Genomic DNA, 26840 nt, shown 5'->3' on the forward strand with positions numbered 1-26840 from the left:
ACCAGTTAATGGAAGGATGCTGTGTTCACTCCAATAAAAAGTGAGCAGTAGCAATTTGTTAAATAAGTAGTTTAGTTTTAATTATATTCTCTCTTGTCATTACCGTCAAGAATTGATCTGTCTGAGCGCAGGTGCTTGTCATCTAAAAGTAAAAACTTGGACTGGGGAGAGCAGCAGCAAATAAAAACTGGATGGAGATTCACCAGGAGGCAATCTCTTCCCCCAGAGAAATTGTGGAGATAGATCTTCTCATGAAAGAATAAGGTGATCAGTGACACACAGTTTGTCCCGTGATTCAGGAAATATCCCTTTTTCCTGCCTGTTAGTCTGTTTAGTTTCAGAAGATGCCCTTTTCTTTCTGTCTTAGTGTGCCCTTCCCCCAGTGTTTCTTCTGAGGGCAGTGGCTTAGGCAAGCATCGTGTGAAGCTCTGCATTGTGCCTCTTAGCGTTTCTCTTGGTGATGCTAATGTAAACCTTTTCACTCCCTACGACTGCCTGAAAGGTTATAGATGGGTGGGGGTCGGTGTCTCCTGCCAGGTAAGGAGCAGTAGTACAAAAGGAAATGGCCTCAGGTTGTGCCAGGGGAGATTTAGATTGGATATTCAGGAAAATTTCTTCAATCAAAGAGTGATCAAGCTTTGGAACAGGCTGCCTAGGGAAGTGGAGGAATCACCGTCCCCGGAAGCATTTAAAAAGCATGTGGATATGGCACTTAGAGACATAGTTTAGTGATGAACTTCTCAGTGCTGGTTAGTTGTTGGACTCTGATGATCTTAGAGGTCTTTTCCAGCCTTAATGATTCTATAATTCTATGGCCTGTTTGACACCTCAGTTTAACAGGCAGTGTTAGATGAATGCACAAGGGTAAATGTTTTTTAAAATTTGCACACTTTTAAATGCACAGCCTTGAGCAATTGCCCAGAAGTTACTTTGAAAAGTGTGTGTGGATTTTCTAAGCAAAGCAAGCAGAAGTTGCTGTTTTCGCGTTGGGAGTTGACTTGAGCTCTGTAAATTGTAGCTGTCTGAATATCTTGTTCTTAATGAGAAACTGTAACTTTGTGCAAATGTCCCAACTAATGCTTGGGAAACTGCTAAAATTTGCCAGGTAAGGTTTCCCCCCCACAAAATTTGCAGGCTGCGAATAAAGTTAAATTTCATTTTGTTCTAAATGTATAAATTGGAGTTGAGGCACCTTTGAGCCTTTGAATGCCATGTGCTGCTATACTGGGGGGGGTGTATGGTACATAGGCAAGTGAATGCAACCCTCAGGTGCTTTCATCCTGCGGTACTTCCTAGCTACTTGTGAGTCCATGCACTCACAAATCCTAGATGGACAGTGACCAGAAGGGAAAGGAGGTGTGTGTGAGACACACCTGTGGTTATGCTGAAGAACTCTTGGTTATGTTAAAAGCATTAACTCTGCAGTATCTACAAATACTTGGCATCTCTCTTTGTTACCCAGGCTCGAGCTTCTTGGGACAGGGAGTCAACTGAAATGCGCTATAAGAGACTTCAACATTTGCTTGAAAAAAGCAACATCTATTCCAAATTCTTGCTCACCAAAATGGAACAACAGCAACTAGAGGTAGGTGTATTCTTGTCTGCAGTGGGGATTCCTGAGGTGCCACCTGTTGGGGGATTTTTGCCATCCAGTTGTTTATACTGAAGTAAAAATGCTGTTAAGGTTACAATAATAACATTAATATCTACTGGAACCTACTGCACAGGAATGAAATGGTGCTACATAGTATTCAGAATTTGTTCTATAGATAAATCAGATTGGGAAGAGCATGAATTATGATTTAAAGTCACAGTGTAAAGGGGGGCACTGATGCCTTTACAATTCTTATGGTGGCCTGAATGCTAGAAGAAAATTAGTGTTTCACATAAGAAACAAAGTTTAAGGGAGATAGAAAACCTGGAGGGAGGATAGAGGATGCAAAGAATTTGCGATCAGGAGCTCGTGTAGCCTATTTGTGTTATTTACTGAAGGCTGAAACTGAGTTCTGCCTTCAAGATGCTAATGTAGGCATTCCTCAAACAGATTTATAAATCGCAGTGACATGAGGCTGTACTGTTCCCAAACAAGAGCTTCCACAAAAGAATTTAATGTTTTGGGGTTTTTTTAACCCTTGGGCTGCTGAGTTCATATCTAGCTTTATCTTGACTTTCTTAACTATACCTTTATGGGCAAGTTTGTAAGAGTTTATGCTTGGAGGGAGAGGGAGAAACTTAGGAAAAGACTAAGGACAACATTCTCTGAAAAGGCACAGTGACAGACTGCAGGAACCTCCTTTCTAAAATAGTTTTCTAGTTTACCTGTCACCTTGAATTCATGGTTACTGTGTTGCTGGAATGCATGTTTCAGTGCTGTCTTGCTCCATCTGGTAAATACCAAGGTCTCTCATCCCTTTCTCCAGGATCCTTTTGCTTTCAGCGAGTGGAAATAGTAGATGGAATGAAAATCTGGAGTTCTTCAAGACATGAAAGTACTTATTCATTAAAGGCATTTTAGGCTACTTACATTGCTTTCTGTTCTGCAATGAGCACAAGTGATAATATGTAGAAGTTAGAGGGAAGTTGGATCCATGGAAAACTTAATGCAGTAGATGTGATCTTAAGGAGTTTGCAATTGGGAATGTTTTTGTTGGAATCTTTCTAAATTAAGTGTTTAAACTATTTACTGACAAGCAGTTCAGAGCAGTTGCACTTTCTTGTTCAGGTTTTGCTTTATCATTTTAAACTGTCATTTTTTTCTGTCAGAACAGAAACTTTTAATGAGATTGCAAAAACAAAGTCTGTAGAGTACATGGACCTCTATTAGCAATGTAGTCTGTGGCTGTTAGCACTCTTATAATGGATAGTGCTCAGCACTCTTGGAGGTGTTATGGAAAGATAAGAAATGCATGTGTGTTTTCTGTTTTGTTTAGGAACAGAGGAAGAAAGAGAAGTTAGAAAAAAAGAGAGAGATGATGTTAAAATCTGCCAAGGTAAGATTAACTCCATATTTTATGCAAAGTCTGAGAGATTGCAATGTCAGTTTTGATCAAGGTAGGTAAAATAAGTGAGTTTGATTAGCCAGTATTTGACTTGCAGGATCTATCGTAATATATAACATTTATTTTAACTGTAATAAGACTGTTTAGAAGTGCTTAAAAATTGCATACCCTGGCAGTCCTCTTAAGGGCATATTTCTGACTAATATTAGAGAAAATGGTTTGAATCTGTCTTGAGGAGGTTTTTTTGTTTTAGCAATGATTGCTTATTCAGCCAAGATACTGAATAAGTAATTAAAAAATTAAGCAGGAAGTTTTGGGTGTATTTTTGAAAACTGCTCAATAGTAGAAGTGTTTCAAGAGGCTTTCAAGGGCAATGGTTTGAGTCTGATTGCATCTTTGTATCTGTGTCATGATAGTTAGACATGCATGCAATAATGGACCTCTTCCTGCATTTATTTTCTAGAGTCAAAATCCAGTTGATGCCAAAGAGGACAAATCAGGTAATGTATTAGACTTTGTCTTATGTCAGTACTGGTGCTTTTGGTTTCTTTCATGTTTGATGCATTGTATAAACTCTATATTATTATCTTATAGGGGCAAAAAAGAAGAGAGGGAGAGAAGATGGGACGTACAACATCTCAGAAATTATGTCCAAAGAGGTAGGCCTTGACTCTAAATAAATAGCTTGTCTGGATTTCTGTAGGACAGATTTTAGTGGGTGAGGCAATTGCTGTGACATCTATATTTTAGAGCAATACATTCTCATTCATTGCTACCAGAGATTATCAGTCATCAGTAGTCTGTCTGTGGGGTATGAGTTTCTTCCAGCAAAGATCTGCGTCACAAGCAGTGTTGTCGCACTTGTAGAACTTGGATGCTATTTTGTTTTTTCAAATCTTTAGGGAGGCAAGCTGTGAAGAGAATACATTGGCAGTTGAATTTTCAGCTACCTTTTGTCACTGAAAAGTGTTCTCTGGTGTGTGGTTTTGTTTAGAGTCACTTATATGATTAATGATGTTCTGTGGAAAGCTTTTTACAGTATGTCCAGATTGAAAGAAAAGATCACATGACATACAAATTATAGTAGCCTCTAACGTTGAAAAGCATATAAGCATGCTCTTTTTTTTTTTTTCTCTCTTTCCAGGAAATATTATCAGTGGCAAAAAAAAGTAAAGTGGAAAATCAGGTATGTTGGCACATGTTATTGCAGTTTAAGTGTGTTAAGCCCAAAGGTGTAGGGAGGGGTTCTGTACTTTCTGGTGTATCTTTAAACTTTACCTGTAAATAAACATCTCTGCTAGTTAGTGAAGTCCTGAATTGAAGTTTGAAAGGATGGTGTAAGTGAATTCACTTGAATACTTACTTCAGAAACCTGAGGTGAAAGCTTTCTGGTTTATTTTTTCAAGAACTGATTTAGAACGTATTTATACTTTGTAGAAAACCTGTAGTTTCAAAAAATAAAGGCAATAGGAATTTACTAAAAAATACTTGTGCTGGTGTTTAAGACCTTAAGAGAGCAATTTTTAAGCCATTCAAGTGTGGAGATAACAGGTGAGGTCTCTTTTGCCTTCTGCTGTAGTTCAAAAGCTACATACACAGTCCGAATTGCTTTCCAGCATTCTCTAGAATCCACTTACAGGAGGGAAATAATTGCATTAAATGCCAGCTGCTGTGAGAAAAGTTTTCATTCTGCTTGCTTTTATGGGCAGAAAATTATAAGCCAAATAGCTTCAGTAGCTATCACTGCCCTTCAATTCTAAAGGAGTAAGGGATACATAGAAGGCATTGAAATTCTGCCTGTGGATATCTAAAAAGTCTGCTCTTGAGCTGACAGTTCCTCGAAGTCATTGTGTTGGGGCTGACTTCACTGCAGATTGAGGCTGATGTAAATTGGGAAAAAGTATGTCTTAGTGTCTTAGCCAGGATTTTATATGCATTCCACTTGTCATGTGTTCCTTGAACTTCCTTCTATAGGATGAAAGCTCTTCTGACAACCTGCGTGCAGAAGTTCTGCAGAAAAATGGAGACTCAAACAGTGTCATTAAGGATAGGTTGTGCCAAGCTGTGCGACACACTGCCAAGCAATTTCTTGATCCAGTACGAAAGTTTAAAGGACAACCAGTGCCTTTTCAGCAGCCAAAGATTTTTACCGGTGGTGTCATGAGGTGGTACCAAGTGGAAGGCATGGAGTGGCTAAGGGTATGGAAAGATTGTTGAAATTGAATCTGTTGCTGATCAGAAACAGACATGGGAGGATATTGCTGGAAGTCTGTGGTCCGAGTTGGTACAGGGAAGGTAAAGAAGAGAGACAGTTCTTTATGATCTCTCATGGTACAGGAATCTGGTGTTATGAAATAGTTGTCAAGCAGCAGATAAAATGTTTGAGCATGGGAAGGATGGTGGTGATCCTAAATCTTTCTTTAGGCTTTCTGACTGGTGTTCTCCATCTTCCCTTTCTCCATCTATTTTCTTGTTCAGCTCAACTGTCTTTTCAGCCTCTCCCTACAAAAAAGCAGAAGGACTGTACATCCTTCTAAGGGTCAGTCTGACTATTTTTCTCTCTCAAGGGCTTCAGTACGTAGCCTGTAGGTGTTCAAAGACCTGCTACCTTTGCGGGCCTGACACAATGAGCTTTCCATTTTCTGCATCTTGGAATCTTAGCAGTGTGTGCTGTCTTTAACCTTCAAAATAAAAACTGTAGAAATTTGCCATCAAAATCAGCCGCACACATTTTTAACTTCTACTCATTTTTGCTTGCAAACCAGGTTAATGCAACTTTGCTTCTTAATTATAAGAGCCAATCAGAACTGATTTTAATGCTGCTACTGATCTCATAGTTCCCTTAGTTTTTTCTTCTTGTTTTTTTCTTCCCCTCAATCATTACCAGGCTTAGTCTGATCTCACAAGTGAGAGCCACTAAATTTGCACACTCTTTTCTGTTACTAGGAAGTGCCTTGGGAAGACAAGCCTCTTCTGGAGGGAAAAACAACTTCCTTAGTTGGCCCTCACTTACAATACCCTTTTTAATGAATCTGTATGAATAGTAGAATGGCCTAAGAATCCTTCTGTGTCTTCCTTTCTGCTCTTTTGTGAGAGGTTGCTCTGTCACTTGTCAGGATAAGCAATGTCTGCACAAAGAGCTTTGGCTGGAGCAAGTGGCTGTGTTGGGCAGGAAGTGTACTTTTTCCTATGGTGAGGTAGCTGTGCCTACAGAAGCTACTTGAAGCTGAAACATCAGCACAATAACTTGGTCTTTTTGAGAGAGGAGCTAAGTGAATTTTCTGGAGTGGGGCTCAGTAAAAACTTGGATAATGTGAGCTGTACTTGCAGAGAAAGTGCCTTTTGATATACCACTATGTTACATACTTTCCTTTGATACTGTTCTGTCTTTTTGCACCTTAGTCAGGCACGTTTGGCTAGGAATGCATACACCTAAGTGAGATTATGTGGGGTTTACTAGATGCTTGTTTTTATTTTCATAATGGAGAGAATTGTCCTCATCTGTAATATAAAACAGTCCTAGTAGAGAGTTTCCACTACGGTTTTACATTCCTAAAGATGTCTGTTTTTCCAAAGGTGTGTTGGTTGTTTTGCATTTACTTTTGGGTTTTTTTGCATTTGCAGATGCTTTGGGAAAATGGCATTAATGGCATTTTAGCTGATGAAATGGGGTTGGGGAAGACAATCCAGTGTATTGCGACAATAGCACTGATGGTGGAGCGAGGAGTCCCTGGTCCGTTCCTAGTATGTGGTCCTTTGTCAACTCTTCCAAACTGGATGTCTGAATTCAAGAGATTTACTCCAGAGGTAAAAGAAGGGAAGACTTTTCTTTTTCTTCCTTAGGTTTAAAAGCACAAATTATTTAATTTGTATTCTAATCTTTGCCTCGAAACTTTCTCTGTGTAGAACATCAGTTGTTATAACTGTAGTTGTTTCTGTGGTTACTGCACACTGTGCCATGACTTGCTATGTATTTTCAGCCTTCTTGTAAGAGATCTTATTATTTCTACTGTCTTTTTAGATTTAAATGAGCTTAGTTTACCAGAGTTATAACCTCTTCTTTACAGATCCCACTTATGCTCTATCACGGAGCTCAGCAGGAGCGTCGTAAACTGGTTCGTAAAATTCACGGACGACACGGATCGCTCCAGATCCATCCTGTGGTGATTACTTCCTTTGAAATAGCAATGCGCGACAGAAATGCTCTGCAGGTATCTAAGTTCTCCTGAAAGCTGATGCCTCATCACTGATAGCAATGCTTTTGAATACTGTAAAGACCCACATGCTGCCTGTACAGCAAGTGCCACTCTGAGCATTTATATTGGCATTCACTTCTGTTTCCTTGGTATTAGTAGCTCTGGAATTTTATGCTTAAGAAGTTTTTCAGGCAGAACATCATGCAAAAAGTAAGCAGGGAGTTAGAGCTTACCTCCTCTTTCTGTTACCTTTCTTGAGGTGATGATTAGGGACACTTGGAGTACAAATTATACTTAGTGTATAGATATTGTGGTTAACATCACAATGGTTGTTTCAGTGAGATGAGTTCCTTGTCAAAGTTTTATTTTAATCACCTCAGCTTCCTAAGTGCTGTCACCATGAAGCAGACGTATGGCATTAACTGTTAGGGCTCAGCTCTTCTAGTCTGGCAAATGAAAACCAGTAAACAGAACATTTATAACAGGCAATATTAGACACTCTTAGTGCTGCTTAACTCACCTGGCACCTGTTTTGATGGAATAAAGCTAAAATTTACTGAACTATCTTTTCTTTCTGTAGCATTGCGTCTGGAAATACCTGATAGTAGATGAAGGTCACAGAATTAAAAATATGAACTGCCGCCTTATCAGAGAATTGAAACGATTTAATGCAGACAATAAACTCCTGTTGACTGGTACTCCCCTGCAAAACAACTTGGCAGAGCTTTGGTCATTGCTGAACTTCCTGTTGCCAGATGTGTTTGATGACTTGAAAAGGTAGGTTACAATCTGATGGTGGAAACTCTTTCTGTTTGTTCTGTCTGAGCATTATTGTGACTCTTTAATAATTAAACTTATATCAGCATGTGAAGAGCTGTTTTACGGTATGGTTGTAAATTGGTATGATTATTTGGTGGGAAAGGCTTTGAAATGTGTATTGCCTTACGCTTAGTTGTTTCAGGAAGGAAGGAATTAATTGTCATCTCCATGGGTAATTGTCAACTCTGAGCTAAGATGTGAGGATTTGCAGTTAGAGATGTTTGTCTTATCATAAGTGCCTGGTGGTGCTTTGAGATTCTCTAGAGTGCTGGAGAAAGAGTGGGACCCTTTCTGCAGCAGTAAGGGCTCAGATGGAAGAACATTGCCAAAATAGTCTTTAGACTAGTTTTGGGAAAAGTTACAGACTAGATTGAATATACATGATCATAGTGAGTATTCCATCTAATACAAGTATTTTTATAAATCACTTAAATCCTCAAGCATCTGAATTGACACGTACATTTCAGAAATACCTCCAGTACACCTTGCATCCATGCTGCATGTTAGTGCTTTATTTTTCTTAAATCACAGGATACTTAAATAATGCAGAATAATAGCTATGAAGTAAGCAATTCTTTTTCTTCCTTTGTTTTTATAGCTTTGAATCCTGGTTTGATATTTCCAGCGTTACGGAAACTGCTGAAGATATTATTGCTAAAGAAAGGGAGCAAAACATCTTGCATATGCTGCATCAGGTTTTCACTTACTCTTTGTGTTGTATTTTCCATGGTTTATTTCTAACATTGGCCGTTATTATGAGGTGTGTCAAAATCTTACTTGCAGAGCTGAATTCTGGGAGTGAGGTTTTTATTGTGGCACTTCTGGACTTCCTTAGACTTGTGAGGGTTTTATTTCAATCTTTATAGCACTTAAAAATGCTAAAGGAACAATATCTCTTTGATAACTCATTTTTATTCTTGGAATGGAACTGAGTTTAGTCAAACTGAATTGCAGTTTCATGCTTCTGTTTGCCAAAGGGTTTAATTGGTACATTTATTTTGTTGAAATATAACTTTGAGGGAACTTTTGTAACTTTTAGGTGTTGAACCTTTTTGACAAACTAGTCGTATAATGTGCCTGTCTTCAAAACCAAACTAACACTCAAAGCTTTTTTTCAAGAGGGATGTGTGGAAGTAAATGCTTACAGACCTGTCATTTTCCCACCATAAGCTGATGATGAGAGATATAAATTGTATTTTCTAGATATAGTTGTCAATGACAATTTATTTATTTTGGTTAAAGGTTTGGAGCTTTTTCACAGCAACTTGATTTTAGAAATAAAACCAAGTGACATGAGCTGTTTCGTAATAAAATTACTTTCAGTTAATGGAATTTATGTGGAAGTCTCTACTGCAGTTAGTACTGCACCTTTAGCAAACACTTCAGAAGTTTTAAAATGTCAGAGGAAATGTTGTTTGAACATGTTATTACCAACATGTGTGTGACAGTTTTGGAGTAGACATCCATATTAATAAACTAGGTATCTCTGCAAATAAACTCCCTTGCTTTAAATTGTCAAACCAGTGTTACATTAGTCATCCTGCTGGTGTGGTGTTGTCTTGTTGTTTTCTTTTTGTTAACTAGTGACACTGAGAGCTGTGAGTAATTGTAGCATCTGTTGAACATTTCAGATTCTGACACCTTTCTTACTGAGAAGGCTGAAATCTGACGTTGCTCTTGAGGTTCCTCCTAAACGAGAAGTTGTGGTATATGCACCACTGGCAAAGAAGCAAGAAACTTTCTATACTGCCATTGTCAATCGCACCATTAGGAAGCTGCTTGGAAATGATGAGGTATCTGCTGATGTGGATGTTAGAAAAATGGTTGCTATTAATAGTGCATAGCCAAAACCACATTGGTATTGCTTCATTGTAACTAAACCTGCTGCTTGCTTATATTTTTAGTCTGATCCTTTTATCATCTATTTCAGTGGCAGTTACTGTGATAGGCCTGAGTGCGAATAGAACTAAAACAATCTAAGTGTAAACAAGTGATTACTTGTAGCTTGGAGGGGAAAAGAGCAGGGTTTCCATAAAGCTGACAGTTTCTGCTTGAAGCTGATAAGTTACTAATGTAGCTTTCTTAAATCAAACAGAAGCTTTCAAAATATACAATAACAGACCTTTGCAATTTGGGCTGCATTTTTGACTTAGCAAAACTTAAAGCTGCTAAGTCGAATTAAGTGTTGCATGATGCATATCACTGAGATCTCTTTCAGTATTGGGAATTCTTGGGTCAGTGTAGGCCTTTGAATCTGAAGCCATCTGATGTTTATGGCAACATTGTCATTTCCCACAGGAAGAAGTAGTTGAGTTGACTCCTACAGGACGCCCCAAACGCCGGAATCGAAAGGTGGTTGATTATTGTGAAGAACATAATGATTCACCTAAAGACTTGGAAAAATTGATCAGCAAAATGCAAGAGGAAGTAGAAAAAGAAAGGTGTCTGTCCTAAAAAAATTTTTTTATATTATACTGTTTCCCTCTTAGTTTGGTTCCAGAGCTTTGCTTATTGAAATTGGTCAAGCAGAATGGCATTTCGTAGTTCACTATCCTTGCAGCTTTACGGTTTGTTTCTTTGATTTTTAGGTCGCATTCACTGAGCTGTGATAGGCACTGATAAGGTTGTACCATCCCTCACTGTCTCATTAGAGTTACAGTTAACTTCAGGACATTGTTACGGTTTGACCCCAGGCAGCAGCCAAGCCCCCGTGCAGTTCACTCCCCCACCAGCAGGACTGGGGAGGGAACTGGAAGGGTAAAAGCTAGAAAACTTGTGGGCTCAGATAAAGGCAGTTTAATAGAGAAGGGGAAAAGTTGGGCATGCAAGCAAAGCAACACAATGAATTAATTCACTGCTTCCCATGGGCAGGAAGTATTTGGCCATCTCCAGGAGGGCAGGGCCCCATCATGTGTACCAGTTACTTGGGAAGACAAATGCCATCACTCCTAAAGTCCCCTCCTTCCTCCTTCTTCTCCCCACTTTATATACTGAGCTGACACCATATGGTATGGAGTATTCTTTTGGTCAGTTGGATCACCCGTCCCAGCTCTGTCTCCTCCTAGCCTCCTGCATACCCTCAGTCTCCTTGCCAGTGTGACACTATGAAAAGCAGAAAAGGCCTTTCCTCTGTGCAAGATCTACTCAGCAATAGCAACATCTCTGTATTATCAACTCTGTGTTCAGCATAAATCCAAAATACAGCCTCATACTAGCCATTGAAGAAAACTAACTCTACCTCAGCCCAAGCCAGCACAGACATTTGCTCCTGTGGCCTTTGCAGGATCTAGCAATAAAATTGCCGTAAGTCCCTGTTTTCTTTAGTCACGGTCTTAGGTAGGTCCTGTAATGATACTGCTGTTGATAATCTGTAAAGAGCTAAAATGTCCTAGTGTGAAATGTAATTTCTCTTAAAGCAATTTGAGAGTGAAGAACTGTGGTTTCACCAAAGCATCAGGGCCTAAGATGGTAGGTTTTGTCTCCAATGTCCAATCCCGTTTGCAGCTATCATTTTCATTGGCTCAAAGATAGAACAAAGAATAATGCTGGTGTGCTAACCACAGTTAACCCATAGGTTTTTGTAGAATTGCTCAGGAATACTTGAAGCAAGTTTTCAAGACTGGAGAAAAGGGAGGAATAGTTTCTTTGCTAAATTTTGTAAAGTTTAGGCTTAAGCTGAGGCCTGGAACCCAAGTGGCCAGCACAGTTGCTGTGGTTTTGTGGCAGGAATTGGCCACTTTCTGTGATTAAAATCAAAGCTGTGGTTCAGGACTGAGGGATCTGAGGATTCATGTTCATTCCTGGGTTTGGCAAGGTCTGTTGGTGGCTCTGAGTAGGTTTAAAGCCCTTTGGGTATAAGGAAAACCAGGTTAATCTTCAGGGTTAAAATGTATTTATTTTGCTAGATTTTTGTGGTCTGGTGTTGCTTGCAAGAACAGACAATTATATGTTTGTATAAGCTTTATGGTATGCATAGATCCCTTATGTTGGAGACGGAGACAGTAGTTAGATGTAGAAGAGCTAAGTAGCTGTATTTGTTGTGAATCTTGCAGTGTCTGCATTGTGGCCAAAATGGGATGGGCAGAGAGCTGATTCTGGGATATCTTATTTATTGCTCCACAGGAGATCTGGCCATGTGATCTGGAGAGGGATTGCTTCTGTTTCCCTTTCTGCTGGGTGACTTGCACAAGTTGTTTTCTGCTGATTCCTACTGACTGTCCTTTTGTATTTTAAAGTAGTAATTGCAAACCATTGTGCCTTTGTTACCAAGGGTGGCACTAAAAGAAGTTTTCCCTATGAGTAACTATGAGGGATTCTGAGGACATTCAATGTATCATGTGAATCCATTGCTTGATTTTGTTGTGTTTTTTTCCCCCCTCTTAAATACTTGTAGCATAAGAAGGTGACACTTTCAGTACTAATAAGATGATGTATCTTTTCAAGGCCTGTGGTAGAAGTGAACATTCCCATGGATTCTGAGGTGAACCTTAAACTGCAGAATATTATGATGTTACTGAGGAAGTGTTGTAATCATCCCTATCTTATTGAATATCCATTGGATCCTGCTACACAACAATTCAAGGTACATATTTTAAAAATAGTAGAGAAAATTTATTCAATGCATTAAAAAGCAATGGACTGTGAGCCGATGGCAGTAAAGAATGACCTTTTCAATGTATTTGGCATATGCTTCCCTACTGAATTCCAGCAGTGTACTGAATCATTATTTGAAACTTCCTGCAGCAGTTGCAGAGACCTGTTCAGGCTCTGTGCCCATTCAGCCTTTGCACAGTGATGCCATAGTGTTCTTCCTTATGGCAGTGCTCATTTGCTGGTGGGAAAGTTACAGAATTCAGTCACTGGGATCCCTTGTCTGAGGTGCTCTAGGGTCTGCATTAAGCACTCCTCACAAAGGTTATTTTTCAAAACAAATGCTGACCATAGTGAACTGTTCATGACATAAACTGTACACAATGCAGGAGGTGCAGTGGGAACATTTAAGTGTGAGCTGTTGGACTTGAACCAAATACAACAGAGTTCCCTACTCGGAGAATACAGCATCCTTTCTCCCCTCAAAAGGGAAAAAATCCAGATTATATCACAGAGGCCAACCGATAGCTTAATCTACACAAAGCAGTTGGCAGTATAGGAAAGTATGGAGTAATGTGAATTGAAAGAATCTTGAACAACTAGAAATCGCTTACACATTCTAAATGTAGGTTTGTGGGCATGTGTAGTCATGTTCCCTGTTCGGTGAGTGATAACAGGTCCAGCTGCACTCGGGAGCAAGCTGTTGAAGTTTATCAATGTAAACTCAGTGCATAAAAAGCAGATACCATAGTCAGGGTGATGAGGGAGAAATTAGTTAATGTGTGGAAAATGCAGACTGACAGTTGACAGCAGTTGCAGGAGTTAATAACTGCTTAGGAAAATGGATTTGGAATTAAAAAGGTGGCTACTTGCTGTATGGTTCACACCTTAGAAGTTTCTATATCCCTGCCTTTAGCCCACAGTAAGAATTAGATCTAACAAACTCTTTGAGCAAAAGAAAGGTCTAAGGCAGCAGTGTGAAAATTTGTTGTGTGAACTTTTACCACTTGGCTGATGTGCAGTAACTTGTTCAGCGATGCCTCCTCGTGCCCAGTAGGTGGAAGCTTTGTGCATTCCCTACAAGCTGGGAAAGAAACAACAGCGCCTTTCTGTGAGGAAAAATTTAAAACATCAGGGTTTCTCCTTCCAGAAATGAGATCAAAACTAATTAGTTTAAAAACAAATTTGGGCATATGAAATGGTGGGATATGATTTCGTTTCATCATGATTTAACTGATTCAATGTTGTCTGCTAAAATAGTGTTGGTTCCAACCTTAGGGCTTTTAGTTAAAAGGATAGTACATACTTGTTTCAGTGAGAAGCTTTCCAATAGGTTTTGTTGATGCTTCTGCATTGGGGAAACCTTTGGTATGCTTCCCTCCTAACATATGATCCCCTCTTCTCTGTTCCAAGATTGATGAAGACCTAGTAAAGAATTCAGGCAAGTTTCTACTCTTGGACCGAATGCTTCCAGAACTGAAAAAGAGAGGACATAAGGTAAAGCTAAAGATTTGTGTGCAGCAGGTGTAGTTGTCTCCATACAACCAAAAAATGGTATTAAGAAATCTTTCTGGTTTTGTAGGTGGTGTTGTTCTCACAAATGACTATGATGCTTGACATTTTGATGGATTACTGTTATCTGAGAAACTTCAAGTTTAGTCGATTGGATGGCTCTATGTCCTACTCGGAGAGAGAAGAAAATGTAAGTAGATGTACATTCCCTTTGAGCCTGTTACCAAATTTTGCTTGTTCCTGTGGCACTGAAATGTGATTTTGCACAGCATTTAGCCTTTAACAGGCAAAACACATCTATGTTGAAAACTACCTTCTGCTTTAATATTTGCTGCTCAAAAATACTGAAACAATAAAGTTACTGACCAGTTTCTTGGGTGCTCACGTACTGTTGCCAAAATGTGAAGTATGTAATATATCTAGATTGTGGCAGATTCTAATCCCAGTATTATCCCTGTGTGTATGTTTTCCTAGCATCCAGGGTGTGATGCCAGCATCTATGGGAGTGTACTGTAAGTCTAATGCCAAACAAAGCCGAGTTTTTGTATGTAGTGAGACACCTGTAACTTCAGCCTGAAATTGCATGTGGATTTGTTCCAGTGCAGTCCTTTGTTCTTGCATACTTGTAACAGTTTCAGAAAACCACAGAATGCCTTACTTACTGAGGCATATATTTTCCCTGAAGGGCAGCCATGCAGAACCTCAGAGGTTCTGGAAAACCACCTCTGAGGGTTTGCAGGGATGTAAAAGAGCAGGGCATATATTGAGGAAGCACACAGGATGTATGTAGGAGATGTGCTACATTTACCATCTGCTTCCAAAGTATGCACTAGTATTTATGAAGATATGGCAAAACAGTGGCAGCTAACAGATTATCTAGTTCAAATGGTGCTTCCATTGTGCTTTCTGTGCCACAGATATGGCTGAGGAAAACTAAACCCCTGAACACCGAGGTTGCTACTGCTAGACCTGATTCTTAAAGAAGAAAGGCTAACTAACAACATGTCAGCAAACTATAATGACTTTTATTAAGCTGGTAAAATTTTGTACTGCTGGCTTGTGGGGATGTTTAGGAGTTGATTGTGTGCCTACCACAGTGCAGTCTCTGCAGGACAAGAGAAATCTTAGAGGTCACCAGCCTAACTTCAGCAAGGCTCTTCTCAGTTCCATGATTTGCTGCTGGTGCTGCACATGCTGTCACCCAGAATTATCTTTTAGAGAGCTTGGGCAGCTGCTTCCACTTGGCAGTGGGGTGGTGCTCTCTGTTTCTCTGCTGTGATCAAAGTCCTGAAAATCGCTATGCTTCTAGTTTTCTACCAGCATCTGGGTGTTCAGACTAAGTAGACTAGGTTTTCACTGGTACTGCAGAACTGATAGGAGCTCTACTGACATGTCTAAACATCTTGCAGTGAAAGTAGGCTAGATGCTGAGTAGTAGGCCAGAAAGTTACTCTTAGCTTTTAAGTAAGAGGTATACTGGGTGGCTGGAAGTTAGTCATATTGGCATCAGTGTTTTAGACTGTTGCTTGTAACAACAAGTAGATATGGTTTTAGGCTTTGCCAGCATGGGCTGTGGTCACCTTGTGGTGGACTTTGTGGAGGTGAATGTGATTTGGAACTGTACCTCATTGTAGTCATCTCCACTTTGCATGTTCAACAACTCATTGAAAGCATTAGATAAGAAAATACAGTTGCTTGACTTCCTGGTCTTGTCCTGTCCCAAATGCATGCAGTGTTTCTTTAAGCCCATGACAACATGTGCAGTATTTTATCTGTATTCATCTTTTGAAACACAGGTCTCTCAAAATTAAACATTAGGTATGTTGTGTTGGATCAATCTGCTTTTCCTTAATAGACGAATTCTCTTCCAGATGCATCAATTCAATACTGACCGTGAGGTCTTCCTGTTTCTAGTGAGTACAAGAGCTGGAGGCTTGGGCATTAACTTGACTGCAGCAGACACAGTTATCATCTATGACAGTGACTGGGTATGTTGACAGATTGTTAACCTAGTGATGTGTGTTATAAAATGCTGTCTCTGTTGCTGCTTCTGATAATCATTTACGAACCCATTATGGTATAGATCATTTATATTATTTTAACAGGGTGTTACATGAAGATAACAGTAAGCAGTGTATGCAAACACATTATATATGAAATAATCCAGCCTCATTTGAAAAGTCCTGTGTTATTGAGAACAACATTAGAGTTGGTTTCCAAAACTAGCCTGTTTGCCCCTGAGTGACCGAGAGCAGGAGGGTTTTTTCTCTTGCACCTACATTTCCATTTTTGATTTATTACTAAAGTTGGGATGTAGCCAGACCTTCTACAGGTTTCCTCTTTACGTCAGCTGCCACGTTAGTCTCAGCCCCTTGAATTTCCTCCTGTGTCTTGCCACAGGAGTTTTAGCTAGCTAGGATTCTGCTGCTTCTGTAAGTCTGGGGACTGGGAAGAAGAGAGGTATGGAAGGCAATGACTCAGGACCTCTGCATCTTCAAATAATTTTAGTAGGCAGCACTGCTGTTTGCATGACTGTTCAGCTTCAGGAGAGCTAAAGGAGCTTTAGAAATGGCTGTAAACTTTTAAAATACTTTTTCTTATCCTTCAACAAAAAAAACCCCACAAACCTACAACTAGCATGCTCATCTAAATTCATCATATTGAACATGTCCATCTGTTGAAAACTGCAGCATATGGTGCAGAAGCAGCCTGAGGTGGTTGGTTTCTTCTGCCTGTGCAGCTACAGTAGCAGAGCTTGTCATGGATGAGCTTAAGAATCAAGAGATGTGGAGTTCTATTATACTGTGTTTCTCCCACTTGCTGCTTCCCCTCTGACTCAGCTCACCATCAAAAATGCTGCTTGGGGTATGTCCCTTGGAAAAAAAGGATAATGGCATAGCTAAATTGTTGCTAACTTGTTTCTGTATCTGCTCAGAACCCCCAGTCAGACCTGCAGGCCCAAGACAGGTGTCACAGAATTGGCCAGACAAAGCCAGTAGTTGTTTATCGTCTTGTGACAGCAAATACTATTGACCAGAAGATTGTGGAGAGAGCTGCTGCCAAGAGGAAGCTGGAGAAGCTGATTATCCACAAAAGTTAGTATCTTTCTCTTATGACTTCATGTCAGCATGTGTTCCTTGTTTAAATCTCAAGCTGTAACAAATTTCAGCATCATGTTTTTCTCTGTCCTTCTGATTTTAAGAATGGCATGTTATAACCACAGCAAACAAGTCCTGTTTGAACAATTAACCAGTGCTGAATAGAACAATAGTCATTGGTTTTATGTATGGAATAATGGTGATTCTTGTGGTGTTCTTGATTACATAGCTGGTCGTACTTAGGAGTCTTTGGATTGTGATTGGTTTGAAGTGTCTCTTATAGGAGTAAATTTTTCTTGTATAGGTGCTATAGGAATTTTGTTTTGCTTCTGTAGCTTATTCTGTTTGTGACATTTGGACTGTAGCTCCCTATATATAGCAATTTCCAAACACTAAGCTCACTTGAAAAATTACAATTCTTGTAACTTGGTGTGGGCTTCTGACAATAGTTAGTCTTATATTAAACTTCAAAGGAGATTAAAAACTTCTCATAGTTCTTTATTATTATACTAAGGGGGGAAAATAAGACATTTTCATGAGGGTGTAAAGGGACAAAAGCTACACCTGTAACTATCTCCTGCTTGTTAAGCCCAAGCTGTGGTTTTCCTCTGGGTTTGGATGATGTTAGCTAATATTTGTTAGATGCTTAGTTTGTCCTGACATTAGCCTTTTGCTTTGTAATCTGTTTGCCATTACTGTCTTGGTGTGACTGCCAGGACTGCTGTCTGACTCTTCATAAGCATGTTATTGATCAACAGAAGTTGGTTTGGGGTTTTTTTGTAATGATTTGATTATGGTCCAAACTGAAGTCAAAACTAAAGTGGCAAGACGAGCAGACAAGAGCACGTGAGCAAGATGAGTGCAGAATGGGCTCTACTGTACACTAAAGTAGCACTGGGACCTGGGACTGGTTGTACTGGAAGGAAGCTAAGTGCCAATGCCTTCAGTTTTGCAATAAGTTGAATATTTATCTTTGCATCCATTGGTGAATCATATCTATATCTTGCAGCATAGGTAAGGGTTGTCCCTGCAGGAACCCTTAGATTCATTGTGTAAATGTAGAGGTGATGTAATGGATTCTGCTATTTTGAATATCTAGAAAGTGTGGGAGGAATGAATGAGGAAGTGTTATCACAAAACTTAAGTTAGTCCTTTCAGTGGTGTCTAACCATGTAGGGTATGTACAGTCCAAGTACTGGAGCTAAAGAACTGGGATTTGTTGCAAAACAGAATGCTTTTTTTGGCCTCAGCACCAGGTTACTCTTACCATCCTGTGCTTCAGTTATATTTAAGAAAGTTGCTTAGGAAACTGTGAGAGTCTGCATGATTTTAGTTAAATTAGTAGATCTCAAACTAAGAGGAAGTAATGTACATGTCCTTCTATTTGAAGTGTTAAGTGCATGATAAGGCCTTCTGTCTTCTCTGTGACACTACTATGGCAACTGGAGACCTGCACAGCACCAATTCAGTGCTGTACAGTTTTTGAAATTCTGAAAACTGAGAGACAGCATCACTAATAATGCATGAAAGGACCTGGAGCCTGTGTGTTACAGCAGGAGGTGTTAAAGGGGGAGAGAATCCTATAGCTGGGGCTGTTCTCTCTGCAAACCACTTTATTTTTCACATTTTTCCTGTCTTGCAGTTAATGCTACTTACTTTGTTTCAAGCAGCTGACAATACAAAGGGAACAAACTTCAGCATCCGCCACCTAACTTTATTTAAAGTGTTTTTACTCTAAGTAGCACTAATGGAAAATCTGCATGTTGTGCATGAATTGGCATTTAAATCAGTTCTTCTGCATACCTACAGATAGATATATATACATACATACACATGACAGAAGAGGAGAGACCTACATGTAAACCTCCATCTATCTCTGAGGTTATTCACCACTAAGACTGTTCGTGTGTGTTTTTCTGAGGGCTAAACCAATGAAATATAGCATTACTTTTGATGTGCAAGAGTAATTTGTTCAATATATGCACCCAGCATTGGTTTAACAGTTTAGACCATTTATTCCTGTCTCTGTGTACTTATCTTAAAATTTCTCCTTTCTACAGATCAGTTTAAAGGTGGCAAATCTGGTCTAGCACAGTCAAAGAGCTGCCTGGACCCTCAGGAATTAATAGAATTACTGAAATCCAGAGACTATGAGAGGTATGCAGATTTCATACTTTTCTTGGACCATGAGTTTGTAAGTTGTAGCTTGCAAACAACTGTCAATAGCTCTCTTATGAAGTGGTATGTGGGTCTGCATAGTGGAAAAAATGTCCTAGGGATTCAGCATGTGGGAAAACTGACTTCTATGCAATCCTACTATGTTTTCATCTGTATTAAGAGAGATTATTTCTTCTTCAACAGGGAGGTTAAAGGCTCTAGAGAGAAAGTAATCAGTGACAAAGATCTAGAGTTACTCTTGGATAGAAGTGATCTTATTGGTAAGTCTGAGTTTTCATCTGTTTTCTTTATTCTGTTCAACAGTAAATTTCTGTTTTGTGAGAGACTGTGTGTAGAAAGCTGCCACAGCTTTACTTCCCTACAGCTATGTTGTCCATCTGAAAAAGGACCCTTTGGCCCTTTGGCTGACATTTTCAATATGGTTTGCTGAAGAAGAAATAACTTAAACAAAAGTTTTCTGGCATAGTGTGCCCTGAGCATACTGTGAATGAGAAGCAGAGGTTAGATGTTCTGCAAAGCAGCTTTCCAGGAAAGTTGCTGTACCTGATCAAAAGAAGAATTGTTCTCAGGAAAACTTTATTTCAGCAAACTTGTTTAAAACACTATGTTGATACTATTGTAATTCAAAATATAGTCTTAATATTTTTGGGAAAAGAAATGGACCTTTTCAGAGGTACCATGGCTTGTCAGTGGATCAGCTATTTAACAACAAAAATGGCAAACCAACAAACTACAACCTTTTTTTTTTTTTTTTTTTTTGAGGTTGTCTGCAAATTCTAGTGCTTGATCAGGCCAAGATATTTAAAAACCCCTCAGCTTTTCTGGAGAGGAGAAATTCTTGTGCAGTTGATAGATGCTTTTGTATGATCAATAGGTTTAGCATGCCTTATTTCCTTCAGCATCTTTAGTAGAACAAGCCTGAAAGCACAGATACTGAACAGTTATAACAGGATTTAGAAGTGTAAAACTGATACCCTTAAATAAGTGTGATGTGTAGTTTGAGTAAAATAAATTTGCCTTAGGAAACTTTAGCTATACTTTGGATAATTTAGGAAAATATTTTAAGAACTTGTTCTGTAAAACTGCTGATTTCAGTTAACTGACTGCTATGACTGCTAGTATAGACAATTATGCACTGATGATGGGGTTTATCTTTACAAGTTCAAACAATCTGATTTCTCTTGTCAAGTTGCAGAAGGTGCCATTTATTTTGTGTTATCAGTGCACATCATATTTACCATGGTTGCTTATTTTTTTCCTTGGCTATACTAAACAAAATTAGTATAATCTAATTGTCAAAAAATTGCTAATACAAAGATATTAGTGCAGCATTATGTACTGAATATTTACTACAGCTAGCTGCAGTTAATGCTTTAGAAACTGAAATGCACCTCCCACCTTGGTAAGCCATAATGATTAAATTTTATATAAATACAGTACTTTTTCATTAGCTTTACTGGAAGGGCAACCTAGGGATTGCAAGTGCAGGGAAAACAAGTTGCAGGTCTTTGAAAGTTAGAAAAGAATCTTACTTACCAGAGCCGTAACTGTTTCTCCTACTAACCCTGAGGTTTTTCTCTCAGGAAAATGACTAGCTCAGGCAGCTTTTACAATTGTTTATCTCCATGCAGAATAGAGATATTCTAGAAGTATACAACTGGAAAAAAATTTTCAAGCACAAACTGTTGATGAAGGAACAAAATGGTAAGGTTGCAGACACTCCACCTGTTATCATTGATCTTTGTTGTGTTTAAATCTTAGATCAAATGAAGAGCTTTGAAAAAATGAAAAAGGAAAAAACAGGTGTCTTCAAAGTCCTAGAAGAGTCATCAGATTCCAATGCAGAACATGTGTTTTAATGTGCAAATGTGGCCTGTATGAAGCCTTACAAACCTTCCAGAGATGTCACTTACTGATCCTTGATGCTGACTTTCCTTAAGAGCTTGTTCAAATCCCTTGTTCTTCCAGTGAATTTTAACACATTCTAGAGTATAATGCAGGTGATAGTTTCTTGTTGTAGCTTTAGTACGCTCCCATAAAGAACTAAGAAAAGGAGCATGTTTGGCGTTTGCAGCTAGCTCTTGTGTTCAGCAATAAAAACTGACAAATCTGTCTAAAGAAAAATCTTCCTGTGGAAGTCCTAAAACACCAGGTTTTCTCAATGTGGTGTCAGTTAGTTTTACTTGGAAGGGAGACAGCATGTGCCTTTGTTTAAGCCATTTGTGTAGCTTCTGGTTTTACCTTCTGCAAATTATTTTGGTTAAATAAATCTGGTTTGTTCTAAAGGTCTAGGCATTTTGGCATAGCTTCTTAAATGAAGCTTATCTTGTGTCTGTTCATTCACACTTTCCTACTCACTTAGCACATTACCCAGTCTCACACATTAAAAAAAAAAAAACAAATCAACCCCCCCCCGCAAAACCAACAGAAAAAAACCCACACACAAAAGACCATGACACAAAAAGCAGGCAGCCTGAATGAGCCTAAACTAGCCTAAAGTTTTCTGGTGCAGACATTACTTCTGTATTGACTGCTTAGCTGCACAGCTTGTCAAGTTGCCCATTTTGATGCATATGGAGGGAGCTAAAGGTACTGGAAGGGGAAAGTGCAGAATGCCTTTGGGGGTGTGTAGATGCCAAGGAGTACTTTCTGGGAAAGGAGAGACTACAGTGGGCTAGAAAAGAGGTAAAGGATACATATTACTTGTCTATGTAGCCAGCTGTAAGCAACAGTTTTCCACTTGGAATCATAAAATCATTTTTGTAGGAATGACCTTTAAGACTGCAAGAGTCCAACCATTAACATGGCACTGCTGGATCCACCACTAAACCATGCCACATATGTCTTTTAAATACCTCCAGGGATGGTGACTCCATCACTTCCCTGGGCAGCCTGTTCCATTGCTTGACAACCCTTTTGGTGAGGAAATTTTGCCTAATAACCAATCTAAACATCTCTTGATGCAACTTAAGCCTATTTCCTCTCGTCTTATCACTTGTTACTTGGGAGAAGAGACCAACACCCACCTTGCCACAACTGCTTTTCACATTTTTCTTTTCTCCCTTCTCCAGGCTAAACACCTCCAGCTCCCTCAGTCTTACCTTGTGTAAGAATTGTGCTCCAGACCCTTCACTTCTGTTGCCCCTCTCTGGACATGTTCCAGCACCCCCATATCCTTCTAGCAAAGGACACAGTACTGGAGGCATCAGGCAGTTTTAGACTTTCAGCCCTGGTTTGTGAAAATGTCATCTAGGTGTCATTAGAAGCTGCAGTCATGGACTTGCAGATGGAGCTGTCACAGGTCGTTATGTGCTAGTAGATGACATGAAAAACCAAACCCCTACCTGATCAGACTTTGGAAACTAGTTTTCACTCACTTCATGATCATTCTTATTCTTCATAGAGAGTAATCTGTTAGCCTGATTTAGAGAAAGTTATTTTATAGTAGTGATATTTATCCTTACCTTTCTAAGGGAACAGATAAATCTGTTAAATTAATGTATGCTGATTTGACCTTTGCCTGGGGAAAGCTGTTTCGTTGCTAAGTTCTGCTCAGTTTCTTATTAGCCTGAATAATACAAAGTCCAACATGTGCTCTCTGCACATGTTACTTAGTTTACACACTATGCTATTCTCTCTCATGCATCATTTAATGCTAGTGACAACGTACAAGACTTAAGCATAAGTGATTGTGCTGGTTTTGGCTGGCGAGGAGTTAGTTTTCATAGTGGCTAGTATGGGGCTGTGTTTTGGTTTTGTGCTGAACACAGGGTTGATAATATAGAGATGTGTTTGTTGTTGCTGGGCAGAGCTTGCACAGGGCAAAGGCCTTTTCTGCTTCTTGTGCTGCCACACTGGCGAGGAACCTGGGGGTGCACAGGAAGTTGGGAGGAGACACGGCTGGAATAGGTGACCCGAACTGGCCAAAGGGATATTGCATTCCATATGACATCATGCTCAGTACATAAAGTGGGGGGAAGAAAAAGAAAGGGGTGACATGTGGAGTGATGGCATTTGTCTTCCCAAGTAACTGTTAGACGTGATGGGCTGGAGATGGCTGAGCACTTCCTACCCATGGGAAGCAGTGAATTCATTCATTGTGTTGCTTTGCTTTGTGTGTGGCTTTTGCTTTCCCTATTAAACTGTCTATCTTAGCCCATGAGTTTTCCAGCTTTTACACTTTCAATTCTCTCCCTAGTCCCACTGGTGGGGGAGTAAGGAAGCAGCTGCATGAGGCTTGGCTGCTGGCTGGAGTTAAACCATGGCAGTGATGTATCTGTAATAGGAGCTAAATGGAATGATTGTTAAAGATTTAATAATAACTGCTTCCACACAGGCTGTGTAACTTTTGAAGACTGATCTACCCTGCTTAACCTGCCTAACTACAGGGCAATATGATGCAATATAAGAGTTTGTATCCCAGACCCAGCATAACTAGGATTTAAAAATAATTGCTGCCTTCCCAAAAAAGCATAAGCTAGCATTAATGCTAATGGTAGCATCACTGAAACAAAGTTGCTGTTTATCAGTGTGTGGAGCTTGTTATTTAGAGAGACTTGGCAGAGCTGTGGCTGCTTTTCCAGCTCCCATTCAAAAAGTGAAAGCAATGCATATTTTTTGCTTGCTGCCATGGAGGAACCCCATCTCCTCATCCCTTTATTTTTGCTCCAACAGTACTACAAGTGTTGATTAAAGCAAGCACAGTACCTTCTTGGCATGACCTTGGATTTCGTATTACTGCAGTCAAGAGTAATGACTGCACTTGCTATGCACCTGAGCTATGAAGGGGCAGCCTAGCATTTGTGCACTGGATGCCCATAGGCAGAGTGGGGTGTGCTCTGAGAGGTGCTGGTGTTTCAGAAAGCAGAATTCCTTCCTACGTATGGGGCAGGGGAGAGACCATGAGGAAATGCAGGGTAGGAGGGGACTGGTGCTAACAATTGTAAATTGTCCTGTGTGAAATTGTGTGTGTATCCCCTTGATTGTCCACTAGAGAGAGAAAATATTTCAGTGGACACAAGACAAATTCTTGAAGCATAGATTTGTCATCAGCAGGGTCTTTTTAACTGTGTAAACAGTTTTTAAGATAAAGATTCCTGTTCAGCTTTGAAGACTACTCTGTCCCACTCAAGCTCTCTTCTCGAGCCTGCCATGGCCCACATCTCATTCTGCAGCTGTGCCTGTGGAGGGGCTCCACGAGCCCTCAGGGAGCAGCAGAGCCCAAAGTCTAGTGCACAGGGAGAAAGGGGTGATGTGGCAGTGAGGGACAGCAAATGGAAACACAAGTAATCAGTGACAAAAATGATAGATTGTGCCTTGTGCTGTGCTGCCCACCCTCGTGGGACAGTCCCTCTGGCAGGACGCTCCCTCGCTTATAAACTGCCCCACACGCTTCACATAGGAACCTTTCATGTATTTCCTACGTTCTGGCTACCTTCTGAAGCAGAAGGCTCAGTGTGGTTGCAAGGCAAGAGTGACCCCATTTAACCTGTTTTGTTACTGTTGACAAACTGCAGATGCCAATTTTAAACTCCAGAGGAACTTGGAAAGTCAGACTACAGTGAACAGTTGTCAAATATTTTGTCCTGCCTCATAAAGAAGTAATATGTTTCTTTTCTCAGCCAGCTACAGCAGAGTGATCAAAGTCCTCCCCAAGCAACAAATGTGGATTGCCTCAACTAGCCCATTCCCACAGTAATAAATTGGATCAACACTAGCATCCATGTTAGAAACCTAAACTTCCAGGGCTACCCCACAAACCTTTTGTAGTTCCAGACTCCTGCGTCAAGCCCCACACAATCAGTGTTTTCCCAGCAGCGCTGCCAGCCCTCACTGCAGGCCCTGGACAAAGCAGAGCTTGTCATCTGTTAGCAGTGCTGGGCCAGGGAGGGCAGGGGAATGCCAGGCATGGTCCAGGCTCTTCCCTCCTCACCCCCCAACACAAGACTGAGCTCCTGAGGTTATGGAACGAGCTGTTTTGCTGATGGGCGTTTGTACAATATAAAAAACCCAGTGACTTTGCAGGTGCTGGAGGTCTCAACCCACGCTCTGGGGCTGGCACAGCACAGCAGATGGCCCCTGTGGCTGAGTCCCCAGGCTGTTGAGCCAGCAGTCAGTTGGGAGCCCACAGTGCTGGGAATATCCCTGGTCCTACAGTGGGGCCTGAGTCTCGTCTGCAATGCAGCCAGAGCAATTTGTGCCTACTGTGCTTTCCACTGCTGCACTGGCTTACTGTCCAGTCTGGCCTACCTGTGCCTGCCAGCATGGAGAGCTTTTCCCTGAAGTGTGCTGAAGAGGGGAGGGAATTAACCCCCATTAGCAGCAGTGAGGGGCCATGTCATCCCAGCAGGCCCAAAACCCTCCACTCTTACCTTGAAAAATAAAGCTGCTTGTCTTACTATCTGGAGTTCGTGCAGGTGTGTGTGCCAGTGACAGAGGAGCCAGGCATGTCCCAGGGTGAGCTGGACAAGGAGTTTGCTAGCTGAGCTATGGCATCCTTGCTGCTGCCCATAGAAGGAGCCTGAGGGGATGAACTAGATTTAGCCGAGTTGGTGAATCAGTCCCCTCCCCAATGTGCCCCAAAGCTGTGCAGTTTATCTGAACAGCAGGAGGCTTATAGCCTTGGTGACAGGTCAGCTTCACCTCAGATGAGGATTTGGTTTGGGGTTGTGGTTTCAGTCTGGGTTGGGTTGATTTGGGTTTCATTGGGGGTTTTCTGCCGCAAGGCAGCTGTGCTGTGGTGTGAGTCACTGTGAAGGAGAGGAAACACAGCAGGACAGCACTGCTGAAGACAGCCCGGACTTTCCAGGATGGGGATGGGATGCTGTCTGTAGCTGATGCATATGCACCCACTCACCCCAGGAGCCCTGAGCCTGCCAGAGAGGACCTGTGTGCAGCTACAAACCCTTCTGTTTTCAACCACTGGCAATTCGTTTTAAAAGAAAGATGACACTGTGTCTTAGTAACTGGTTTTTTTTACACCGTAAGAACAGCCAGCATCTCATTTAGAGGTGTGAGCAGAGATATAAGCACTGCTATACAAGGGTGGAGGTTCTACGGCTCAGGCACCAGCAGCTCCTCATTCAGTGCACAAGGGACACGTGCCTCCCTCCCCACATTAACCCCAAAGGCACCCTCTTGTACAGAGGGTGATGTCTTTGGCAGCCACAGCACAGAGGACTGTCCCCAATTGTTTCAGACATGAACAACCATGCTCATGGGGTCTGCGCTGGGGTAGATGAGGGATGTGCAGTGGCAAGACCAACCCTCACCAGCCTGCACCCAGCCCTGAGCCTGTGGAATGGGCAGGGACAGACAGAAGTTACTATGGCCACTCAAACCCTGTCTTTTTTGCTCTAGGATCTCTTTGTTTTCAGCAAGCATTGAGTGACCATTTTTTCATAAAGCTCAGTTTGTGGCTGTGGGGAACAAAGGGGCACCTGGGTGATG

General features: G+C 40.7%; 1 protein-coding gene across 1 annotated transcript; it reads left to right on the forward strand.

Annotated features, from left to right (window-relative positions):
* Positions 1–367: 367 nt before the first annotated feature.
* On the forward strand, positions 368–21493 carry HELLS (helicase, lymphoid-specific; the record flags this gene model as incomplete). Its single annotated transcript, XM_009074849.1, has 21 exons — positions 368–537; positions 1463–1585; positions 2931–2990; positions 3463–3499; positions 3594–3658; positions 4144–4185; positions 4974–5198; positions 6624–6806; positions 7067–7210; positions 7776–7972; positions 8613–8709; positions 9646–9807; positions 10313–10455; positions 12458–12596; positions 14018–14101; positions 14187–14306; positions 15987–16103; positions 17051–17210; positions 19274–19370; positions 19575–19651; positions 21153–21493. Coding segments are annotated over 21 exons (2540 nt in total), but the record flags the coding sequence as incomplete, so codon positions are not given.
* Between the last annotated feature and the right edge of the window lie 5347 nt (positions 21494–26840).

This window comes from Acanthisitta chloris, unplaced genomic scaffold (genome assembly GCF_000695815.1).
Source record: "Acanthisitta chloris isolate BGI_N310 unplaced genomic scaffold, ASM69581v1 scaffold12355, whole genome shotgun sequence".
Classification (NCBI taxonomy): Eukaryota; Metazoa; Chordata; class Aves; order Passeriformes; family Acanthisittidae; genus Acanthisitta; species Acanthisitta chloris.